This window comes from Oikopleura dioica, chromosome 2, assembly GCF_907165135.1.
Source record: "Oikopleura dioica chromosome 2, OKI2018_I68_1.0, whole genome shotgun sequence".
NCBI lineage: Eukaryota > Metazoa > Chordata > Appendicularia > Copelata > Oikopleuridae > Oikopleura > Oikopleura dioica.
The window spans coordinates 3,826,906-3,848,385 of NC_137292.1; the positions used below are offsets into that span (position 1 = coordinate 3,826,906).

Genomic DNA, 21,480 nt, shown 5'->3' on the forward strand with positions numbered 1-21,480 from the left:
CGAATTGAAAATAGCACTTTTCTCTTGCTTCATCATTTTCGCCAATGTCATTTTATGTGAGTTCCTTCCCTCGATCGCCTTATATAAATCGATTTAAGATTGTGGAGTCACATCTTGTGAGGACATTTCCAATAAGGAAAGAGGCAATATTCACACCGTCGACGATTGGGCTAAGAGCTTCTTTCACCAGTCCAAAAAGCATCAAGCGGAGCACAGTTTTTGCCAATTACGATCGAAAAGCCATTTCAAAGAAGATCACTTTATAAATTGTCGAAGGAACTTTCCGACAATACAGAAGGCTGCAATGAAGCTTCATCCGGGAAATTTCATCTTGAACTTTCGGTTGGAATTTCTAAATTGCGTCAATAATAAAGTGGTCGTGAATCAAGATGGAATCTTAGGAATGTGATTTTCAATATAAAGATATTTCATATATGTTAGTAGTTAATCTTATAAATCAATAAAAGACTCTCTTGCCTGCACAAAAATCTCGAAGTTCTGCAGAAAATCGCTTCTTGAAAAATACAACAGCACTGAAACGATGAGAAAGATTCTACCCCTGCACTCTCGATCCTCAATTCTCAGTTACTTAAAAGATTTGACTTACTCATTGAAGTTGCTAATGATATCATCAGAAAAGTGGGTCGTAGACGCAGAAGGCAAACAAATCGGTCATAGATTAAAAAATAAGAAAACGAGGATTTATCCGACACTATTGGATGCTTATCTTGAAGAATTCCCGGGGAACCAAGACACAACAGTAAAATTCGACTACGAGGGCGTTTTCGAATATCAGGTGAAACTATCACAGAAGTCGAAAGGTTATATCAAGTTTGAAGGATATTGACTCATTTCTCGATGCATGTATGTTCATCGAAATTTTCACTTTTATCATTTGCAATTCAATCGTCGCTAGGCTTGTTCTCGCTCACCTAAGAATCAAAGATGCCCAGAAAAAGAAACCTGCAAGAACAAAGCTAAACACTATTTATCCTGTGAGAAATTAGCGATAGCAATTCAAATGTCAAATAAAATTATTCCAATTCTTAATTCTCACTAATGAGTAATTACGCGATTAGAAATTACGTAAAATCCAAAAATGTCGTCTTTGCCAATCGAGAATCTTTATCGCTCCCATAAATCCGCCAAAATTTATTAAAAGTAATTGCTATAACTCGCCGGAGTTACTTCCCTTTGACGCAGCGCGGGTCATTTATCGTCATTTAGCGCATAAGCCGCGAACGAAATTATTTTTATGATCACCATTTATAAAGCGCCGCAATGGCTTCATTTTTCATATCAAAACTAAAAAACCAACCAACAACACGAAAAATGAAACTTTTGTCTTCCTTGCTATCAGCAGCGCTGGGCGACATCTACCTCCACTTTCCAAGAGGCTCCAACAATCGCCTAAACGAGCATACAGAAAATCGAGCAAATGCGAATCGCCTCTATGACTCGGAAAACAACAATCAGGGAGGATACAATGTCGGTGACAAGACTGATCTTGAGGCAGAAGATATGAGCGGCCAATCGAAAGCTGTCTACTTCCAGTCGGGATCATCACCATCGGAATTGACGCTAGAATGGACAAATCAACACGGCTGTGGGAGAAAAGGGGCCAACGATGCGAATTGGGTCGACTGTTCGTACACAATCCAGTACATGTGCCAGGTAAAAAAACACTTTGCTCTCTTCTTTTTCTTTATGTTTTTAGCCTGTCGGCTCCAGTAGCATCCAAAACGGATTCGACACCGAAACATCCACCTATACTCCTCCGCCAGACATGGGCATGGAAAGCGAACAAGCATATCTCGACCGAATGGTCTACGATGCCGAGCGATCAGCAGACAAGGGCATCCACGAGTCCTGGCACTACTACGACAACTGCTACAAACGAGAGCGAAATCGAGGTCTCTTCGTTGCCGATCAAAATCGAAATCGAGACCGAGGAGCCACGCGAACTCGGCAAAACCCAGCTGGAAATCAATATGGCTACGAGTGCCCTGAAGAACGGGATTACTATCCTTACTGGCACCCTTCACCGTGGGTCGACATTGCTTATCTGACCTCAGAAACCGGACAGTGTCCAGAAATTGCGGAAAACTCTGGAAATCGAGCGCCAAAGAATCTTTGCGTCCAGTATTATGAGGAATCCGACATCAGAATGCCTTCCATGGCTAACCACGAGGAAGCCTGCTTAGCCGTTGGAGGCGAGTGGACAAGCTTTTACAACTACCAAGAGATCATCAACGAGATCGAATCGGAACAAGAATGCATGGACAAAGCTGGAGACATTGGAAAAGTCTACGGAGATGACATGCTCTGGGCTTTTCCTTTCTTTGACAATGAAATGGTAGCACCTGAAGAGAAATGCCTCATTTTCGCACCAGAAATAATTTGTCAGAAAGCAGAGTACACGAGAGCCAATCATCTTGGAAACACAAAAGGTAAAATTTTTATAGAAATCAACGACGAAGCGTAAAATAAGCAAGTTTCTATATTCATTCTACTTTCTAGCCGTTGAATCACCATCCTTCACATGGACTCTTCCGAATTTCTACAGCGAAGAAACGCGCGACTGCGCTCTTCGAGTTCGATACAACATCACAACCAACGATTACCCCGATGAGTTTGACTCTCGAAACACGGAAAGCTACTATGACATTCTCAAGCTTGATAACGATCCAACCGTAACAATGTTTGACAACCTCGAGTTGCAGGTAATTTTGATCGATGATGATCGATCGGCCAAAATTATTCAAAATAAAGGACACTTTAATACTAACCCTTGTGAACAAAGATGGTTTTAATTAAGACTTTTCGATGGTGATTGATTTGATTCAGCACTAAATTAGAGGACTCATAAACTAAATGAACTTTTTTAGCTCGCCATCAACACCGCCCAAGTGTCTCGAGTCTTCCAAGACCGATCTCATTTGTTTCAAATCGCCCCCCGTCCGGCCGAAGTTGATGATGACCGAAAAATCGTCAACGTCGGTGTTCGAGGACGACGAGGGAATATTGTTCAAGCCTACCCATCTGTCGAATACGATTTCTCTCCTCAGAACTTGGAAGTTACATCCGAAGATCTTGTCCACATCCAATGGGAGGGCAGCAACACTAATCCCGCTTCAGATGGCGAAGGTCGAGAACATACCGATAGAAATAACTGGGTGCCAATGGTCGTTCCTGGCGCCAGTATTCCATTTGGCGAGCCAAACCCTGGCTCTCCTGAAACCTTTTCATTCGTTGAAAACGGCGAAACAATAACTTTGGAGGCGAACCGATTCAACAACGTCCAGGCGAAGGAATTGAAAACTCTCTGCGAGTCGATTGACTCAACGATCCCAGTACCGACGAGTCAAGAATACAATGACGCTCTTGAGGCATTCAACAGAAAAGCGAATGGAAACTCGAGAGGAAACTTCTTCCTCGGCATAAGCGATGAAGAAGAAGAAGGAGAATGGCTCGACATGCACTCAGGTACAAAACAGGAAAGCATATCGAGGCCTTATTTTTGTTCTAGGAAAGCCCATCAGCTATTTCAACTGGCGACGAAATCGACCCAACAACAAAGATGGCGCCGAGCACTATGCTTTCATGATCAGCAACGGACAATGGGAAGACGTCGAGGAGGGTCGAACCGTCAGCGGCGCCATCTGTGTCCGACCCTTTGTTCCTAAAGAATACCAGCTTCCGGATATGATCGAAGAATGGGTCTGGACAAGCGTCGATGGAGTAGACAAGTCTGAAACTGATAATTTTTACGTCCAAATGGCTTCATCCGGGTAATAATGACTCTCAAAAGACAAAGGATTACCCTCAATTTAGCTATTACGGATGTAAAGATGACGGAACCTGTGATCGAGCACTCAACGACGAAGATCTTACGAAAATGAACGCGAAGCTGAACAACGCTCCAGCTCAGTTCCTTGGAAATATCGTCCGATTCAAGTCAGGAAATCATCAAGCCATGTGCACAAGAAACAACAACTTTTCTAACCGTGCTCAGAAGACTGATATTACTGTCATTTAAAATCATTATCTCTTCACATTTTCAGACTGTAACATCTTTTATGAACTGTATTTTATGAAATAAAAACAAATATTATTTCAAATATTTTGGTTTATTTATCTTAACACTCAATGATTGAGTCGCAAATGGATTTCTGTCTCATTTTTCTTCCTCGTTGCAGCAAGCCCGACTCTGGAATATCCAAACGCGCTTGAGTTCCTCTCAAAATTGAAAACCGAAGAACAATAATTTATCAAGAAATCTTAGTTTTGTTTTTTCGACATCATGTGACCGTATCTGAGTAAAAAAAGGAAGATTCTAAAAAAATTAAAAAAAAAACATTTCCTTCCACAAAAACTTCCATCTCTTCGTCAGATTTTTCAGAGCTACTCTTGACAGATGTACTCGCTGTTTCAATTTCACTATTTTCGTTGCATAACTCAACATCGAGAACAACTATGAAAATGATGAAAACTCATTGCACTGATATGTTCTACCTGGATAAAGAAACTGAGACTTCCTTATCTCGTTGAAAATTTTCCAGCCTTTCAATTGCCAAGCTTTTATCCCTTTTTGGCGAAAAGCAGCTAGCTCGTTTTTATGGTTCAATATCTCAACTCTCTTCTGAGTATGATCTTTTATAATTTTTATAAGGTCGACCAAGGATTTCGTAGGATTAGAGCATTTTCTTCCATAGCTTCCTTTTACATTTCCGGCAGAGCGATATCGGTATGTTACGACATACCGATGCTTGCTAACAGCTGGATACTCAGTGTATTTCGCAAAACCGACTCCAAGTTTTGTTGAATCTTTCCAAATCAGTTGAGTATAATGGCCAATCTTTCGCTCTTGATCGCGATCTTCTCTCGGCTCCTTTGTATAAAAATTAAGACAGCCATAATAGTCATTGATCTCCTCATAAAATGCATCGATTCCATGAACAACATCATGAAAAGGATGGGAGCTATGATGAAGTAAGTTTTCCCCAGCACCATGTGTCTCAGTAACGTGGCCAGTTACGTTCAATTTCGACTGCTCATTTGCTCCAGTTTGTGCTTCTTGACAAAGAGTTTTGCTGATTTTATAAAATAAATCAATTAACTGCCTAAGATACATACCACAGAACCATTGGCGGGGTGTCTGGATGAAAAGAGCGATAAAAATTATGCCGAAAGAGGGCTTCGATTTGGTATTCTTTGAAGCCCTCTTTCAAGTACTTTTGCCTTTCTCCTGGGTTTTCGCCCAGTGATAAAAGCCTTCCTTTGTCAAATTTCAAATGACTATTTCCATTCGATTCAGTTTGACATAGTCGGTCATGAACGGCGATCGCTTCTGTTTGAGCCCTTCGGTCTTGAACCTCATTTTTTGTTTGAGTGGTTGTATTGCTGTTTTTATTTGAACAAATTTGAAAGACAAACAAATTTTTTCGTAAAAAAGTCAAGTTTTCCTGAAAAACTCATCGAAATCATATTGATCGATCCTAGTCCCGCATTCAGAACTTTTCTTAATCTCTGTCTGTGCCGCTGTATCAGCCAATTCTACGGGCTCTTCGTAGATTTTCGACTGATTGCAGCCCATCGTGAATAGGGGTCTGAGACTGTCAACGAGCTTCCTAGGAATATTGACATTCCACTTCCGTGTGCTCAATTTTTTAAAGATCAATAAACGAGGTGCATTTTTGCTCTCGTCTTTTATGACCGAGCTTTTTTCAGACTTGCAAATGTCAAGTTCAAGAAAGCTAAGCCACTCAAGGTTTTGTCTACCACCGGGTGCTCAAACGTTGCCTCTGTCTCTAGAATAAAAGATCGAGCAGTCAATAAAAATGACAGAAAAATCAGTTCCAAGAAATGAGTAAACAAAAAAGCGCCTCACTTCCCGAAACACCTGCTGGTCGATTTCTTCGGTACCATTCTTCAAATCTCATTTTGTTGAATAAAAAATTTAAAGAGAATACAAGAAGACGCAGAATAATTCGCAAGAGCTGATTTCCGATTTAAAACTCGCCATTGAAAATGAACAGCAAGAGCTCCAGAGCTTCCTGATCTGCGGCTCAGAGACAGATCTTCAACAAGTTTTGAAAACTGTCAGAGTTCAAGGATACAAAGGCCTTCAGCGACTTCAATTGATTCAAATCGACATGAGCTCAAAGTCTTCAAAAGCACTGCAAGACTACTTCGATACGAGGCTCTATCCGCTTCAGCATTTGGAAATCATCAATTGTACGTTTTCCTCTGAAGACTCGGCTCAGTGTGTGATCTACAGGAAAGATTTAAAACCGTTTCCAGCTTATTTTATTGATTAAAAATTGGTTTATCTTCGAAAGCCTTCAAAATCTCCCCCTCGAAACTCTTCAGATAAAATTTCAAGCTTCGTTGATGTCAGAACATCGAATCTTTTGGAAGTGTTTGAGCTCGATCCGGACACTTACCGAACTTTCGCTTGTTTACTCGAGATTGACGGCTGATTCCTGCATTCTGCTTGCGAATGAGCTCAAGAACTTCAAAAACCTGACGAAGCTCGATTTGGAAGGAAATCCAATTCTATCCGTTGGCGCTGGAATTTTAATGAAACGGCTCAAAAGTTTTTTTTTTCAATCAAAAAACGGACGCAAAATTGAGCTCTTGAAAGACTGAAGAAGTCAACTTGACCTACTGGGGCTTCAGAAATTGCCAGATCGACAGATATTGTGAGACAAAAGACAGGCTTGTTCAAGATTTCGTCGAGAAAATATGCAAACAAGTTGTGTATAATCCGTTTTTGGAGACCATTGACCTCAGGAAAAATTCCAAAAGCGTAAAATAGACAATTAATAATCAAAATTTGAGAATTTCTTGAAAGAGATAATTGCTTGAGTGCAAGTGATTATACCGAAATTCTGGTAAGTCTGGTAGTCGATATTTTTTAAAGAAATATCAAATTGAAAATTGATATTTTGAGTAGCTAACAATCCTTTCTACTAGAAAGCAAATACTCAGCTCGGCGACTTCAAACCTTGCAAAATTCTCATCTGTGAACGAAATTGCGATTCTGAAACGTTTTCCACGCTCTCGGGACTTTCGAAGGCCTCGAAAAAGAGCAAAGGAAAGGGCAAAGGAAAGAAGAAGAAGAAAACGTAGCTTTTTTGAGTCTGCTTTATTTGTCAATAATAAAATGTCTATTTATGACTTTCCTAATTGTTGATTCTTATAGCAGCGATTTCGCTATTGAATTTCGTTCGTCCTGTCGTGTCTATTTTTGATGATGGACCATTATTGATGGTTGACATTTACCAACTCTTCCGACTGCCTGAAAATGATTTTTATGCATTTTTGCATAAAGAATGCTCGTTTTTCTTCCAATAAGCGTTTTTGTTGGGTCTAATTCGATATATTTTGAGTGAGTTTTATTGCGTAAGAGATATTCCTGATTTTTAGTGACGAGTCCGAATGCCTTGGAGCTTGTAGAGCTGATTTTCTTAACTGTCGGGTTTTATGCGAAAGCGAGTATTGCCTCTCCATTTGCCAGGCAAATTATGATCAATGCAATCAACAATGCAAGTCGACGGTCACAACAAGAGCTGAAGGAATAACAACAGAAATAACAACGTAATTTTTATAAATTCTCTCAGAAAGCGACAAAATTCAGAACTCAAACAACTAAATGTCAGCAAAACATTGCGCTTTCGGCTCATAGGATGACATATGAAGATGCCAATCATTACTGTTATAACTTGGGATTGTCTTTGTTTAATCCGCACAGTGATGAAGATGTCCAGGCGATGTTTGACCTAGGTTTTCTTAAAATTTTCGGTACTTATACTATTTTAATATTGAAGGCACTCAGATTCATTCCTACGATGTTTGGCTAGGGCCAAAACGCAGTCAAACCCTTCCCAGAGTAAGTTTTGCATTATCTGTAGTTCTATATTTATTACTCTCTAAAGTCGCCGTACATAAATTCTGATGATGGACTGGAAGCGGGGAACTGGAACGATGATCCTTGGACAGAGTAGGCATTTGAAACAAATAAGCTGATTTTAACTATCTTCAAGCCAATGTGACGAATATTATGAAAATGGTGTTGATAAAAAACGACACTGTATGGTCCTTCACGAGGATTGCTACAAACACCGAGGATGTGGTTATTTTCATTTTGCTCTTTGCGTCGATCCAACTCGGCCCCCATTTGTCTGCTGAAAAAGGTGTTCTTTTTGCACTCAGTATCTGTTCAAGAAGACCAAATAAAACATCAAAAACTGACGTTTGAAATTTGTCACATTTCAAGTCCTGTTTGCTCTTTGCTCGAGTGGCGCGATAGTTAAAGTTCTCAAATAATTACAAATCTGCTCAGGCATTCGTCTGAGTTCATCGAAAAATGCAGAGAAAATGGATCTACATAGCGATTTTTATAGTTTGCGCGCTTGGATTGGGGCTTGGTCTTGGTCTTGGGCTTGGGTTGAAAGATGATGAAGAGGAGGAGAATAAAGGAAAGGTCGTTGTAAATATGAAATAAAAAATTCTTAAGATTTCATTGTAAGACCTAAAAAAGACCCTATCTTTGAATTTCCTCCAGATCGCCCTTGCCAATCCGACCCGAATACTGGTTGTTTCAAAGAACAAGCAGCAGCTACTGACGATTCTCGATGCTCAAAAATCGCCAATGACATTTTGAACAAAGGTGGTTCTGCCGTAGATTCTGCCATTGCGGCCATCGCCTGCGAAGGAGTTGTGAATAGCTACCACAGTGGAATCGGCGGTGCTAGCTTCATGACAGTCTACGACGAGAAAACTGGCAAAGCTGAATTTTTCAACTGTCGAGAAAGAGCTCCCCTTGCAGCGTGGGAGGACATGTTCAAGAACAAATCAAACGAAGCGATGCATGGTCCTTTAGCGATCGCAATTCCGGGCGAGGTCAAATGCATGAAAGAAGCTCATGCTCGATATGGAAGTCTTCCGTGGGCAGATCTCTTCCAACCATCCGTCGATCTCGCGAGAAATGGCTGGGAACTATGGAATTATACTTATTACGCGATGGAGGACAAGGCCGATTTTCTCCAGGGAGATTTCATCGAATGGGCGGGCAAGAACTGGTCGGGCAACTGGGAGCCGTATCTGGACAGCCAAGGAAAAATTAAGAAAGTCGGCGATCAAATTATAGATGAAGAACTTGCCAAAACACTGGAAATGATCCAAGATGAACCAGATTCTTTTTACAACGGGACGTTAGCGGATTTGATCATCGAAGATTTGACCGAACTTGGAGCGATTATAACGAAAGAAGATCTCGTTAATTATAAGGCGTTGATTGCTTCACCTCTAGAATCAACATTCGGCGATCTTCAATTTTTCTTCCCCAGGGCGCCCTCAAGCGGTCCGATTCTTCAATTAATGATGAACATCATCGAGGGCTACAATCTAACACCTAATGAGAGACTTGATCATTTGGCAAATCATCGGATCATCGAGTCGATGAAACATGGCTACGCTATTCGAACGGGTCTTGGTGATCCCGAGTTTTATCCATACGACCAAGCTGATCTTGAGAAGAAAATTTCAGGTACTCATCTTCAAGAATACTTTTCTTCGTAAAATCTAGATCCGGATTTTATCGCCGCTATTCGAGAAAATATAACATATCAAACTCACGAGATCGATTACTACAACCCGATTTTCCAGGGCAAAGATGACCACGGAACCCTTAGGTATTTTTTCATTCGGTTGTAAAACGAAAAAATTTCTAGTGTATCAACGCTTGACAAAACCGGCCAAGCAGTAGCAGTAACAACTACTGTCAACCTATATTTCGGCTCAAAGCTGCGAGGTCGCCGAACTGGCATAACTTTCAACGATGGAATGGATGATTTCTCAACAACTGGTTTTAATAATGATTTTGGAGTTCCACCAAGTCCGATGAATTTTGTAAAAGGGGGAAAAAGATGTGTCTCATCGATGGCTCCTACGATTGCTGTTGATAAAAACACAGGGAAGGCCAAGGTACAAGATAGTAAAAATGAGCAATGCTGACCATTCTAGATCGTTCTTGGCGCTGCGGGAGGAACGAAAATCACGACCGGAATCTATCAAGTGCTTTTGAACAAGCTTTGGTTTGGCTATTCCGGCTCCGATTCTGTTCGAAGACATCGATTCCACCACCAGCTCGACCCGAATGAAATCAACTGGTCAGATGCCGTGGATGGAATTGACGGACCTGGCTGGGAAGAAATGATTAAATCGCTCGAAAGAGATCATGGACACAAACTGCGGGAAAAGGGACGAATGTGGGCTAGTCCTGTTGTTCAAGCTATTTTCAGGTAAGCTCCTTCTTTTTGCAGAAATAAATTTTTCTTCAAGAAATTCCGACGAAATAATCGAAGCTGTTTCCGACTGGCGGCATGCTGGAGTCCCCGATGGCTCGTGAAAGTGAAAACTTTGTTCTTATAATAAAAAAATCAATATATCCAGTGCCTATTTTTATCTTCATCAATTGAGCCGCTTCAATTTTTTTTCTCATGAGAAATTTAACATTTTTTATACTTTTCCAAGAATCTTTTTGCACTGCGAATGAAAAAACATACCAATGCGGAGAATGCACTCGGTCCATTCTCACCACAACTGACGATGAAACCCAAGAAGAAGCAGCATTTGAAAGAGAATTGAACGCATCCATTTTTCGAAACTGCCCGCCAACTATTGTCTTTTGCCAAATTTGCTTCGTGAAAATGTCATTTCCGGAGACTCTTAATCAAACAGACACTCCGTTTATTTATGGAATGGGGTGTATAAAGGACAAGAATGGGGTCTTTAACATTGACTTGCTCAAAAATATCGTCAATATCTCCGCGATAACAATGCAGAAAAACCGCTCGGAAACGACCATTCTCGAAGGTAAAAAAGAATTTTTAGGTTTTTTCTCATTTTTTTTCAGAAATTCAACACATCAAGCAGCATACAAACATGGATTATGGCTACACAATCGGGCAGTCGAAAAAGGCAACACTGACAATATGCACGAGCGATTTCTGCAATTTAAAAAGACTAGGTCCAAAAGCCCTACCAGAACTTGAACAACTTGAGCTCGCTGCAATCAACCCGGTGGAATATGAAAATCTCGGACACAAGCAATCGTTTTTGAAAGAAAAGGAAATTTGCTTCAAAACTTCTCACTGCTCGAAGCTGATTTACCGCCCGATCTACTTTTGGAAGCAACGAGTAAGGATTTTTTCTGCAAAAAAGTCATTTTTGTTTTTAGAAAATGCTAGAATGGAAAGGAAAACGAGACGCGAAGCAACCAAATCGACCCTACTGCAATCACACAGGATTTTGTCCGCTCATTTAAAAATTTTCCTTCTGAAATTTTTTTACCAAATCCAATAAGCTTTCTCCATGCTCATCAATCAGCAAGAAATGAGACGAAAAACCACTTGGATTATGTCACGCTTTTTCTCGATGTAAGTCGCCCATTTTTTATAGATTTGATCTAATAACTTCCAGGACGTCAAATTAACACGTGACCCGCTCTCAAATATCAGTCAACTTGTTGCCGAAGGTATAAACTACATTTTCCATCATAAAATATTTCCTTCAGAAATTTTTTACAAATCGACCGGTTGCATCATGAATTTCGATGTTGGTCAAATCGCGGCAAAGTACCACCCTTCGCCAAAAAGCTCAGCTGACAAAATTACTTTTCAAGTGCTCCTCTTCTTTCTTTTTCTTATTGAACTTTGAATGTTTTATTTCAAGCTTAACTTTAATTTGCAGGGTATTTTCGAATGAGATCTTCCCAGAGAAGCATGTGTCGTCTTCTGAAATTCTCTTCCATAAAGTAATCTAAATAAATGATAGAATTTCAAAGGAAAAGTGGGAATAACCGTCTGGTCCATCAATAATCATAGAGTTCATTCCCGGTTGGGCTTTTGGCCAGCTCTCGCCAGTAGGAACTGCTGGTTCTCCTCGAGCAAATGCGCCAAGAATCGACATCATTTGATGACTCATCTCAATATCGCTTTCAGTTCCATTTCCAGAGTGCATCGGCCATCCAAAGTAGAACATGAGATCATCTCCGTGCCAGGGCTCATTCCAGTCTCCCTAAAATCGTTAAAGAAAAGAATGAAGTTGGTAACTTACAGGGACTCTGACAGGATCTTGAATGTCCTCGGAAGGATTGAATCGGAAATTCGCCATGTGGAAGTCAGTATTTGTCTGTCCTAGAGACCATCCGTATTCGAGAATATATCTAACATATGCAGTGTCCATGCCAACATAAATGTACGCAGATCGCCACATATCAGTTGAAGCGCTATCTGGGTCTCCGTTTTCGAGGTAGCCTTCTTCGAGTTCCTCCCAAAACTGAGGGCTATCTACGTCAACAGGAAGAGTGGCAGCGAAGACAGGGGCGAGAAGACGCTCAAAGCTCTCCTTTGTTCGGATACTTGCGGCTCCCATGGCAATTTCGCCAGTCGTGCAGGTGAGGAAGTGCTCGAAGCGGTCTAAGCGGCCAGGTTTGCCCATGTTTTCCTGAATAAAAGCTATTATTGAAGCATTTTTCAAAGGCTTACCTTTGTTGGGGGATCGAGTAAAAATTCGCCATCAATGACTGGAGACCAATTGAATTGAACTACGGGCTCTCGATCTGAAGCTGCGACCAGTTCCTCAGTCGTCTTCGTCTTCAAACACTCTAGAAATCTTCTCGAGCTGATGTTGAAGTCTGTCAGACAACGCGCGTGCTGAGCAAAACTTTGCGCCGTATCAACTGGATCCTCATTCCAAGTCATCAATTGGCCTGAAAATTATTGAATCGACTTTTGATTGAAGAAATTTTTACCAGAAACAACCCCGACTCGTTTGAATAAGGGGTTTTCAATCGTTCCCGACATTGGAGAAATTGCTTGGAATTTGACGGAAATTGCTCCTGCAGATTGACCAAAAATAGTGACATTGTCTGGATCACCGCCGAAATTGGCAATATTATCATGAACCCATTCAAGTGCCATATTTTGATCTCGGACTCCCATGTTTCCTAGAAAAAAAGGCTTGACCAAGACAATATAAGTTGTCTTACCGCTGATGACATTATCTTGCATGGACAAAAACCCAAAAGCCCCGAGTCTGTAGTTGAGAACAACAAGGACAACATCAGCAGTTGGGCAGAGATACTTTCCAGTGTACCAATCTGGATGCCAGTCGCCAGTAAAAGAGCCTCCGTGAATCCAAACAAGGACCGGTTTCTTGTCATTTTGATAGTCTTGACTAGCAGTGTACACATCGAGATACAGACAATCCTCGCTTGTTGGCAGTCCCCAGCTCTAGGATAGATGTAAAATAGACCTTTTGTCATTTGAACTTACATCGTCCTGTGCGCAAAGCGGCTTCTTCTTCTGCGTCTCTAGAACTGTCCATGGAGATGGCTTCTGAGGCGACTTGAATCTTAGATTCTCAACCGGTGGCTGAGCAAAGGGAATTCCCAAGTACTCGTCAACCTGTTTTCCTTGATAGTAATCACGGTTTCCGATGATTAAACCATCATTGATGCGAGTCTCTACCGACTCTGAAAGGGCAGAAGTGGCGAAAACAAGAGAAAGCTTCATTTCTTTCTCTTTCGCTGACTATCTTTAGGCGTTTTATAAAGAATCGAATGAACTCGGCATCTGCTAGCTTTCACAGAGAACAGAAGATTGCGAAAGAAAATGTAACAGAACTCTGAGAAAAAGAATATACTGAACATAGAACAGCAGCTTGATCAACCGTAAAAACCACTTGCTTGCCGTTAAAATGAAATATCCGGGAACAATTAAAATAGTAAGTTCATTGAAGCAGTTCAAAAATTTGAATATTCAAACGTCATATCTGAATTTTGTTAACTTCCATCATGAATAAATAAGTAAAAGTTTATTCAAATTCGCACATGGACAACTCCATTAAGTCTTTTTTTATAACTTTTAACAGCTTAATTTTACAAAATGAGAATTTAAACAAGAACCATGAGAATTTTCTCTCTTTTTTTGAAATGTCTTTTTGCATGGCATACAACCGTTGTTTATCAGCACTACCCAGATGTTTCAAAGAACTGGGCTGACGCAGTTAAATTTTGCAGAGAACTGGGAGGAGGTGCAGAGATAGCCACAATAATAGATAATACTCAATTTAACGAAGTAAGCCCTTTTTTATCATAAAAAAATATTCGCCTTAAGTTTCTAGGGCTCAATATTCCTCGGACATGGATTGGAGGAACGGATGCTGCTTCGGAGGGAGTTTGGGTGTCTGCTTGTGGAGGTGAGATTATACTGCACTATAGAAGCCTTTTCTTAATCATTGCAGGTACCATTATTGGGAAATGGCGGCCGAATCAACCAGACAACTCTGGAAACGAAGACTGCTTGGAAATGTACTACGGCTTGATGAATGACCAAAAATGCGGTCATACTAACAAAGTGACATGCCAATTTCCAGAAAACAATTCAAACAATTATATTCAAGTTATTGGTGTGACTGGTTATCAGACTACAATTGCCTGTCCTGCAAATGAAAATTACTCAAGGAATGGGATGAATATTCTTTCTCAAAATTTCAGGTTTTTCTGCCGTTTACGATTTCCGGAGAAAAGGAGTCATGAAAGATACATTTTCAGAAATGATATCTTCGACTTTTTTTTGAAATATTCAAATATATATTTATTGAAACTGAAAAAATATTGGTGTTAGGTAAAGGCTGGAAGATACAGAAAACTTTGAGAAGCAGGGTTTTTTAAAAAATAGATAATGAGTTTACAGAAAATAAGAAGAATATTGCACAATGCTTGATGAGATACCTTAGACTTTCAATGGCGTAAGAAATAATAAAATTTGAGAAGAGCTGAGAAAAAATCATCAAAAATTCAGACGCGGTTCCTTTACTGCCTAGTTTAAAATTCGCGAGGTCCATGTGTAGTTTGACGATTTTTCCTGGATCTTTTGAGTCTTCGCCCGAATCTTTTTCTACCACTGGTTTTTCACTATTCAGAAAAAATGATAAAAAAGGCATTTAATAAAACCAGTTCCTAAAGCTCTGATCTCATAAGCTCGTCGGATTTGATGGGCGACTCTATGAACGGGCATTCGTCCGATCATTCCGTGTCCCATGCCCGGTATCAGAACTGTTCTGATTCTTTGACCATCTCGATTTGTTGAGTTGTATCTACGAATAGCGTCGATACTCGCTCTCATCGCAAGGAAGGGATTGACTGTGTCGGCGATCATAATGGGAACCCGCATTATTGGAGCTGCAATAACAAATTTGCATCGTCTGGATAAAGATTTATAAAAGAAAAGAAAAAAAAAATCGACCTTTGTCTATCCTTCTTCCCCGGCAACAAGATACAGTTTCCAACTAGCAGTTCTCCTCCATGATTCAACTCGATCTGCGCTTGAAGCAAAGCCGGATCAGCCTTCGCTGCTTTCATGAATTCCTCCTCGGGATCGACATCTGTCCAACCGAAAGAGTTCGTCATCGGCATTATGACCGCGTCCCAGCGTTCCTCTTCGAAAAGAGGGCCGCATGCGATCTCTACTTCTGGGCACTCGCGGAATTCTTTCCGAAGCGCAGTGACCATTTGCGGGTCATCATCGCGAAGTTTAAATTGAACACGCGCGTCTTTGTAAAAAATTTAGGAAGCGTCAGAAAACTGAATAATTCTACCTGTATTTGGATGAACAGGAACCCCGGGTTTGACATATTTGATCTGCTTCTTTTCTAACTTGGAGCCAAGCTCTCCCTTCCCCGCAAAAATATCATCTTCATAGGGGTCCGATCCAGAATCTGATTCCGTCTCTTCTTCCTCTGATTCTTCGGACTCTTCCTCTTCAGATGATGACTCCTCAAGATTTTCAACGCGTCTTTGAAGTCGAGGAGTGTTGAATCCAGTCCCTTGGAGGGGCTCTTCGATCGAGGATTCTGATTTGAGAATCGGCCGTGGCTTCTCATCGGATTTCAGGGGCTCTTTTTTTGTTGTTCCGTCTGAGACTTCTACTTCAGCAGCGAAGCCCACGTGTTTTTGCTCCTGAGGAGGCTCTTCTTTCTTTGGCTGAAGAAAAAGTAAAAAAATGTCTATTATTGACTAAGATCTACCGGTTCTGGTTTGGGTTCCGGCGCTTGGGGCTTTTTCTTGAGCATTTCGCGCCTGTTTATTTCTCTGATATCATTTAACTCTGCTTGAATCAGTTCTTCTTCAGCAAATGCATCGAGAAGAGTAGACCCAAGCATCTTTTGAACATCATCCAAGCTTTTCCCTGGCGGCTCTTTCTTCTTTTCTACTGGAATTGATGAAACAAGCGAATCTGTGTCAGTAACAGTATCTTGAACTACGAGCGGAGGTTGTTGATCGCTTGAACCGTTGGCTTCCCAAGCCCATTTTCCTTCAACTGTGGATGAAGGAGGAGGTGGAAGTTCTTGCAGCTTTTCTTCGGTTTCGGTGATTGTATCAGATTTTTCCGGCTAGAAAGCATGGAACTGGAGATGGAGAGAAGATTAACATACCTTGCTAGGCGGGAGAGGCGTGAGAACATGCTCAAGCTTGTCGAGAGCGGCGATTTCGGCTTCTTCTTCGACTTTTTTGGGAATCTCTGCCCCAGATTTGAAGTTGACTCTCACTCCCTGAATCGTGGCTGAGTGAGAGTTGTCCGACTCCACGCCGGTGTGGTCCGATTCTTCGCCTAACAAAAGATTTTTTATAAATTACATTCAAATAAGTACTCACCAGAAGCTTCAACATTTGATTCTCGCTCAACTTCAGGAGGAGGGATGACGATTATTCGTTCATCTTCGTCAAGACCTCGAAGGACTCCGATATCGATTCCCATTTCAAGGGGATCTGCGGGCTGTTCTTGCTCTTTCTCTTCTTCAACTTCTGGATCAGCCATTCCAAGACGAGAAGAAAACTTGGAAACAACTGGGTCTCCTCGATTCGGTCTAGTTTTTTCGGAAGAAGCTTCTTCTTGTTTTTCTGGTTGAGCTTCTTGAGAAGTTTCTGCTTCTGGAGTTGATTGTTTTGGCTTTTTCGAGATCATTGACAATGCAGCTTCGAATGATATTTCAGGACGTTCTTCTGGAAGAGCAGAAGCGACTGGAGGGTCGGAAAAAGCCATTCTGGGAGCTTGAGTGCTTTGAGATTGGATGTTTTCTTGCTGACTTTCAACTGGCGCAGCTTCCTCTAACGCTGGCTCTTCGGTTGTTTCAATCTGTGGCTCAGATGGCGTAACGATTTCTGGCACTTCATTGTCGGCATTTTCTAGGCTGATCTCAATCTGGTCTTGTTCGCCTTCTTCAACTTCGATCTCTCCATTGCTTTCGCCTTCGCCTTCGCCTTCGCCTTCTTCTTCATCTTCTGAGCTCGTCCACTCAACAGGAGGTCCTGTCAGAGTTTTAACATTTGACTTGGAATTGATCTGTTCAGCTTCCTCTCTTGGTTCTTCGTTATTTGGCGTCTGAGAAGGACTTTCATCGATATCTTCAAGTGCTTGATTCGCAAGTCGACCCACAAACCCGCCGGTTTTTAGTCCCAAATTGGGCTTCAGCATCCCTCCCGTTCGTCTAGACATACTAAAATAGTATGACTATGAAAAGATGACTAGTTTAATTCATGTCTAATAAGTATTGGCACATGGATAAGCATAGATGGTAACTGCGGATTGAAATATTATAATAAAAAAGTTAGCACCACGATGCAAATAAAACTAAAAATAGGGAAAATTCGATCGAATAGAATATTCCAAATTGCGAAGAAAAAAGAAAGATGCTGGTATTGAAGAAAGTACTGAATAAATAATAATTTTCTAGGTACAGTAAAGGTCAGTTGAATACTGTAGAATCACAATGATAGGTTGTCATGTTGCACAGCGTTTAACGTTACAGTAGGTAAAACCACCACCATTTTTGGGAGTAATTGCATTGTAGGTAAAAAGTCTTTAGTCGCGTAATCGACCTTTTGAGTTGACTGCTCCAAGTTCGGACTTTGGATCAGGATAAAATGTGGACCAGTAGCTCTAAAAAGCATATTGACGATTGAAATTAAAAGAGGGTTAACCTTGGAGCAGTCGGGAAGAGGCGATGAAGAGCTAGTTGTGCAAGTAGAAGCGATCGTCCATCCTTTTGCAAGAATTTCATCCGTCCAAGCGTTCAGCTCATGAGAAACGAAGCTAGAATTCCGCGCAAGTTGAAGCTTGAATAATGAAGATTTATCTTCCGTAGGAACGCCTTCAATTATCTTCTCCCAGAGCTAGATTCATGATGAAATTGGCGCAATAGAAAGGTAAAGACAAACCCTGAGGTCTTTCTTTTTATTGTTCAGCTCTTTGGACCCGCCATTACTCCTAGCAGCGTCCGATGAATCGATGGGTTGCTGGCCAAACAAGCCAAGAGGTGATACTAGAATCTTTTAGCGAGAATGACGAGCGCGTTCTTTACCTGTGAAATGAGTTCTTGAGCCTTCGATAAACTTCATCGATCTAGTGCCGCGGACATAAACAGACACGGTCCAGACACCAGGTCTGAGGGGTAAGTTCAGCGCTAGCTTTTCGGCTGCTACGACTTCTCCGCCTACAGAAAATAAATAAAAAAATATTCTACAAGCACGATAAAGCACCACGTTAAAGGATCACCGATAAATGTTCAAAACTTACCAAGCTCTCCTTCACAATGAAAAGTAGACGTTTTCGCCCGTTTCTTTCGCTTTTCTTCATCTGTGTTAGAAAAAAATCTGGTTAGAACACATCGAGTTACGAGACAGAGGCAGAATGATGAATAATCAAGCCTATCGTTATACCTTCTGGAATGTCCATTTCAATTTGATCAGCTGGATGGCCTGATGGATCCTGGACGATGGCAATCGCATGAAATTTTTCTTGGACATTATGGAAGCGGAAAGAAGCGTGCATTGGAAGAAGGGTTGAGATCAGCCCTCCTGGGTCGCGGAAGACCAGTTCTTTAACATCCCATTTTGTCCCGATCTACGAAAATTACTATTTCACCTTTTCTAATTGACCAACCTGTATTGAAAGAGGGATTTCAGGCTCCTTTTCTTTCGCTTCTTCAATTTTCTTTACATAAATCTCCCTTGAATCGCCATTTTCCAGCTCATATTCCAGCACATAACCAACTTCGCTCCTCTTTCTTTCCATATAAATGTTAACATTTTTCAACTTCGCAGATTCATCGAGCTTGGCAAGGCGTTTCCAAGACTTAAAAATGCTGAGTTGACCGTCTCTTGTCGCGTCAGCTTTAGAGGAAGCGAAAAATTTTTCGGTTTCTTCTGCGTTGAAGATATTTTCCCAGTAGGAAGAAATTGAAGGGGTTCCAGCGCTGTATTCGCCGTATACATCGGCTTCTACTTTATGCACTGCCTCCTGAAGATATCATTAGGACTGAAAAAGGGAGTAGATGGATTTACCTGTGAGACGAATTCTTCGAACTTTCTCGCGAAGAAAATTGGCCTGGTTGTCTTCAATCGGGACAGATCTTTTGGCATAAAATCGTTAGGAGAGCAGCCGCACCAGTCGACAATCGCTTTGTACTGGCACTTACAGCCACTAGAATCCGTGAGCTTTGAACCTACGGGCAAAAACATACCGGGCTCGATTCCAATTTGTCACTCGTATGTTGTTGTCTACGTAGCTCTCGCACCAGTGAGTGTTTTGAACGGCAGTATGGAAGAAACTCTCCGCTGGGAGGAGGGTGTAGTTGAACCATGTTTTCAGCTGCTCTAAGTTTTCGTCCTTCGAAAAGACGAGCCACTCGGAAAACTCGCGGTTAAGCGCGATCCAGTCAGATCCACCGTCGATTTCGATGCCTAAAACGAAGATGAAAGGCTGAAAAGACTAATTTGATGCAAAAAAATAGACAGGAAATGGAGAGTTATTTTATGGCTTACTTCCGGCTTAAAATCTTCATAAACAAGGTTCATAGCTTCAACTATCACTTTACCCTGACGAAGTGAAAAGACGCCGATATGACACTAGAGAAAAACGATCAAATCGACGGGTAAAAATAACCACGACTTTATAGAATGAAACCTTTCACTCTTTTTAGTAAAAACCATACCAAGGACCATGACAAGGACCATGACAAGGACAATGACAAGGACCATGACAAGGACAAATATAATGGCAGCGACAAGAGCGGCAAGGACCATGACAAAGATCATGACAAGCATAGCAAGGACAAGGATGGAAAGGACCATGACAAGGATCACGACAAGGATGGAAAGCAGGGGTCGTCTTTTCAAAGCTATTTTGACTTTTGGGGTTTAACACAATAGTTGGAATTGGATTGGATCCAATCCAAAAAGAGCTCCTATCAAACAAACTCCCTGGTCAAGTTTGAAATTTAAAATCAAAACTCTGGAAATCATTTGCTCAGAATAAAATAATTCAAGAAATTATAAAAGGTTTATCTCTTTTCATTTGCTCAGGCATTAACAAACTCCTTTAATTTTCTTACCTATTGGCGTTTTTCGTTCAGAAATTCTGTACATGTGATTGTCGCACTCGAAGAAAACGCGATCTAAGCCCTGTTTCGTGATGAATTTTTCCGGCTCCCGACCATGCGATTTCATAAAGTTCTTGTCTCGGTACTTATACAAGAATTGAACTAGATCATCGTTGGATTTGACAGGAAAATCGGCGAAAGAAAGGTTGATGAAGAAGTCCCAATTGTACTGCTTTTCTACCATGTCCGTAAGGCCGCGAAAGATGGTAGTCAAGAGACTCGTTCCTCCCCAGATCGGTGTTTCTCTCCAATCAGCGAGATAGATATTTTCATATTCTAGCGTCAGTTTTTTCAGCTCCGAATGAAGCCAATGCGATCTGGAATCGACGTGGAAGTAAAGAATGTGGTCAGTATGGTAGATGTTTTTCACTAGTCGTTTAATCTGGCGAAGAGATCTTCCGTGGACGATTAAAAAGTAGCAGATGCGAATTTTTGCTTCAGGATTCCGGGTAGTCACGGCCGGGGCCTGGGCGACTTGGCGTTTTTTATGCGGACAGGTACGTTCGATTCTGGAAGGAAGGAGGAGACCGGCTTTGTGGTCGCAATAAGCTGAGAAAATTGATAGAAATGAGGCATTTTGAAGAATCTACCTTTCTGAACTTTTATTTTACACTCGTCAGAAGCTCGCTGAATCGCAGACTTGGCATCGTTGTGTGTTACTTCGCATAAATCCCTGTCAACTTTTAACAAGTTCTCCGGAGCTGGTTTCTCAATGATATTCACTCGCTTTTCCGGCTTCTTTTCAGCGGCGGGACTTTCTGTTGATCGAGGTTCTTTGGCCCGTTTGGATCGCTCATTTGGAGAGTTAGAATTCGAATTCGAGTTTGAGTTCGGATCGAGCTGGAAAAGAGCCCAAAGCTGCAACGAAATGAAAATGAGCACGAGGCCGAGAAGAAGCCGCCGCCAACGAAATCGCATGTCAAGTCATTTTTCTTGGATTTTCAATTGAGAGTTTTTTCTTTGTAAAAA

The 21,480-nt window shown here is 41.3% G+C and overlaps 7 protein-coding genes and 1 long non-coding RNA gene across 8 annotated transcripts; 5 read left to right on the top strand and 3 right to left on the bottom strand.

The window, feature by feature from the left end:
* The first annotated feature begins 1,313 nt into the window (after positions 1–1,313).
* Positions 1,314–4,117, top strand: LOC145696865 (protein DD3-3-like). The gene is made up of 6 exons (XM_081773968.1): positions 1,314–1,674; positions 1,718–2,450; positions 2,521–2,723; positions 2,889–3,486; positions 3,530–3,791; positions 3,835–4,117. The coding sequence occupies exons 1-6, from the start codon at positions 1,333–1,335 to the stop codon at positions 4,037–4,039; spliced, it is 2,343 nt and encodes a 780-aa protein (XP_081630094.1). The 5' UTR covers positions 1,314–1,332; the 3' UTR covers positions 4,040–4,117.
* A 1,748-nt stretch (positions 4,118–5,865) lies between these two features.
* On the top strand, positions 5,866–6,320 carry LOC145697710 (uncharacterized). Its single transcript, XM_081774924.1, has 2 exons — positions 5,866–5,921; positions 5,966–6,320. The coding sequence occupies exons 1-2, from the start codon at positions 5,866–5,868 to the stop codon at positions 6,318–6,320; spliced, it is 411 nt and encodes a 136-aa protein (XP_081631050.1).
* A 1,073-nt stretch (positions 6,321–7,393) lies between these two features.
* LOC145699656 (uncharacterized) lies at positions 7,394–8,194 on the top strand. Its single transcript, XM_081776926.1, has 5 exons — positions 7,394–7,602; positions 7,643–7,788; positions 7,833–7,894; positions 7,941–8,005; positions 8,049–8,194. The coding sequence occupies exons 2-5, from the start codon at positions 7,692–7,694 to the stop codon at positions 8,191–8,193; spliced, it is 369 nt and encodes a 122-aa protein (XP_081633052.1). The 5' UTR covers positions 7,394–7,602; positions 7,643–7,691; the 3' UTR covers position 8,194.
* A 265-nt stretch (positions 8,195–8,459) lies between these two features.
* Positions 8,460–10,453, top strand: LOC145697711 (glutathione hydrolase 1 proenzyme-like). Its single transcript, XM_081774925.1, has 6 exons — positions 8,460–8,488; positions 8,535–9,553; positions 9,593–9,698; positions 9,738–9,990; positions 10,030–10,307; positions 10,348–10,453. Exons 1-6 carry the CDS (start codon positions 8,460–8,462, stop codon positions 10,412–10,414), a joined length of 1,752 nt encoding a protein of 583 aa, XP_081631051.1. The 3' UTR covers positions 10,415–10,453.
* A 1,285-nt stretch (positions 10,454–11,738) lies between these two features.
* Positions 11,739–13,583, bottom strand: LOC145700467 (carboxylesterase 1C-like). The gene is made up of 7 exons (XM_081777736.1): positions 13,344–13,583; positions 13,058–13,301; positions 12,821–13,015; positions 12,555–12,778; positions 12,124–12,513; positions 11,868–12,084; positions 11,739–11,826 (listed from the first exon to the last, which is right to left on the bottom strand). Exons 1-7 carry the CDS (start codon positions 13,581–13,583, stop codon positions 11,747–11,749), a joined length of 1,590 nt encoding a protein of 529 aa, XP_081633862.1. The 3' UTR covers positions 11,739–11,746.
* Positions 13,584–14,648: 1,065 nt separating this feature from the next.
* LOC145699210 (uncharacterized) lies at positions 14,649–17,564 on the bottom strand. The gene is made up of 7 exons (XM_081776472.1): positions 16,727–17,564; positions 16,507–16,682; positions 16,099–16,464; positions 15,670–16,054; positions 15,318–15,624; positions 15,026–15,276; positions 14,649–14,963 (listed from the first exon to the last, which is right to left on the bottom strand). Exons 1-7 carry the CDS (start codon positions 17,544–17,546, stop codon positions 14,740–14,742), a joined length of 2,529 nt encoding a protein of 842 aa, XP_081632598.1. The 5' UTR covers positions 17,547–17,564; the 3' UTR covers positions 14,649–14,739.
* Positions 17,565–17,603: 39 nt separating this feature from the next.
* LOC145696219 (xylosyltransferase-like) lies at positions 17,604–21,469 on the bottom strand. The gene is made up of 11 exons (XM_081773217.1): positions 21,102–21,469; positions 20,464–21,060; positions 19,594–19,813; positions 19,415–19,553; positions 19,014–19,370; positions 18,791–18,974; positions 18,648–18,707; positions 18,433–18,564; positions 18,290–18,393; positions 18,053–18,244; positions 17,604–18,011 (listed from the first exon to the last, which is right to left on the bottom strand). Exons 1-11 carry the CDS (start codon positions 21,427–21,429, stop codon positions 17,934–17,936), a joined length of 2,391 nt encoding a protein of 796 aa, XP_081629343.1. The 5' UTR covers positions 21,430–21,469; the 3' UTR covers positions 17,604–17,933.
* On the top strand, positions 19,915–20,387 carry LOC145699816 (uncharacterized). The gene is made up of 2 exons (XR_014134089.1): positions 19,915–20,004; positions 20,053–20,387. It is a non-coding gene; the product is annotated as an uncharacterized LOC145699816 (long non-coding RNA).
* Positions 21,470–21,480: the final 11 nt, after the last annotated feature.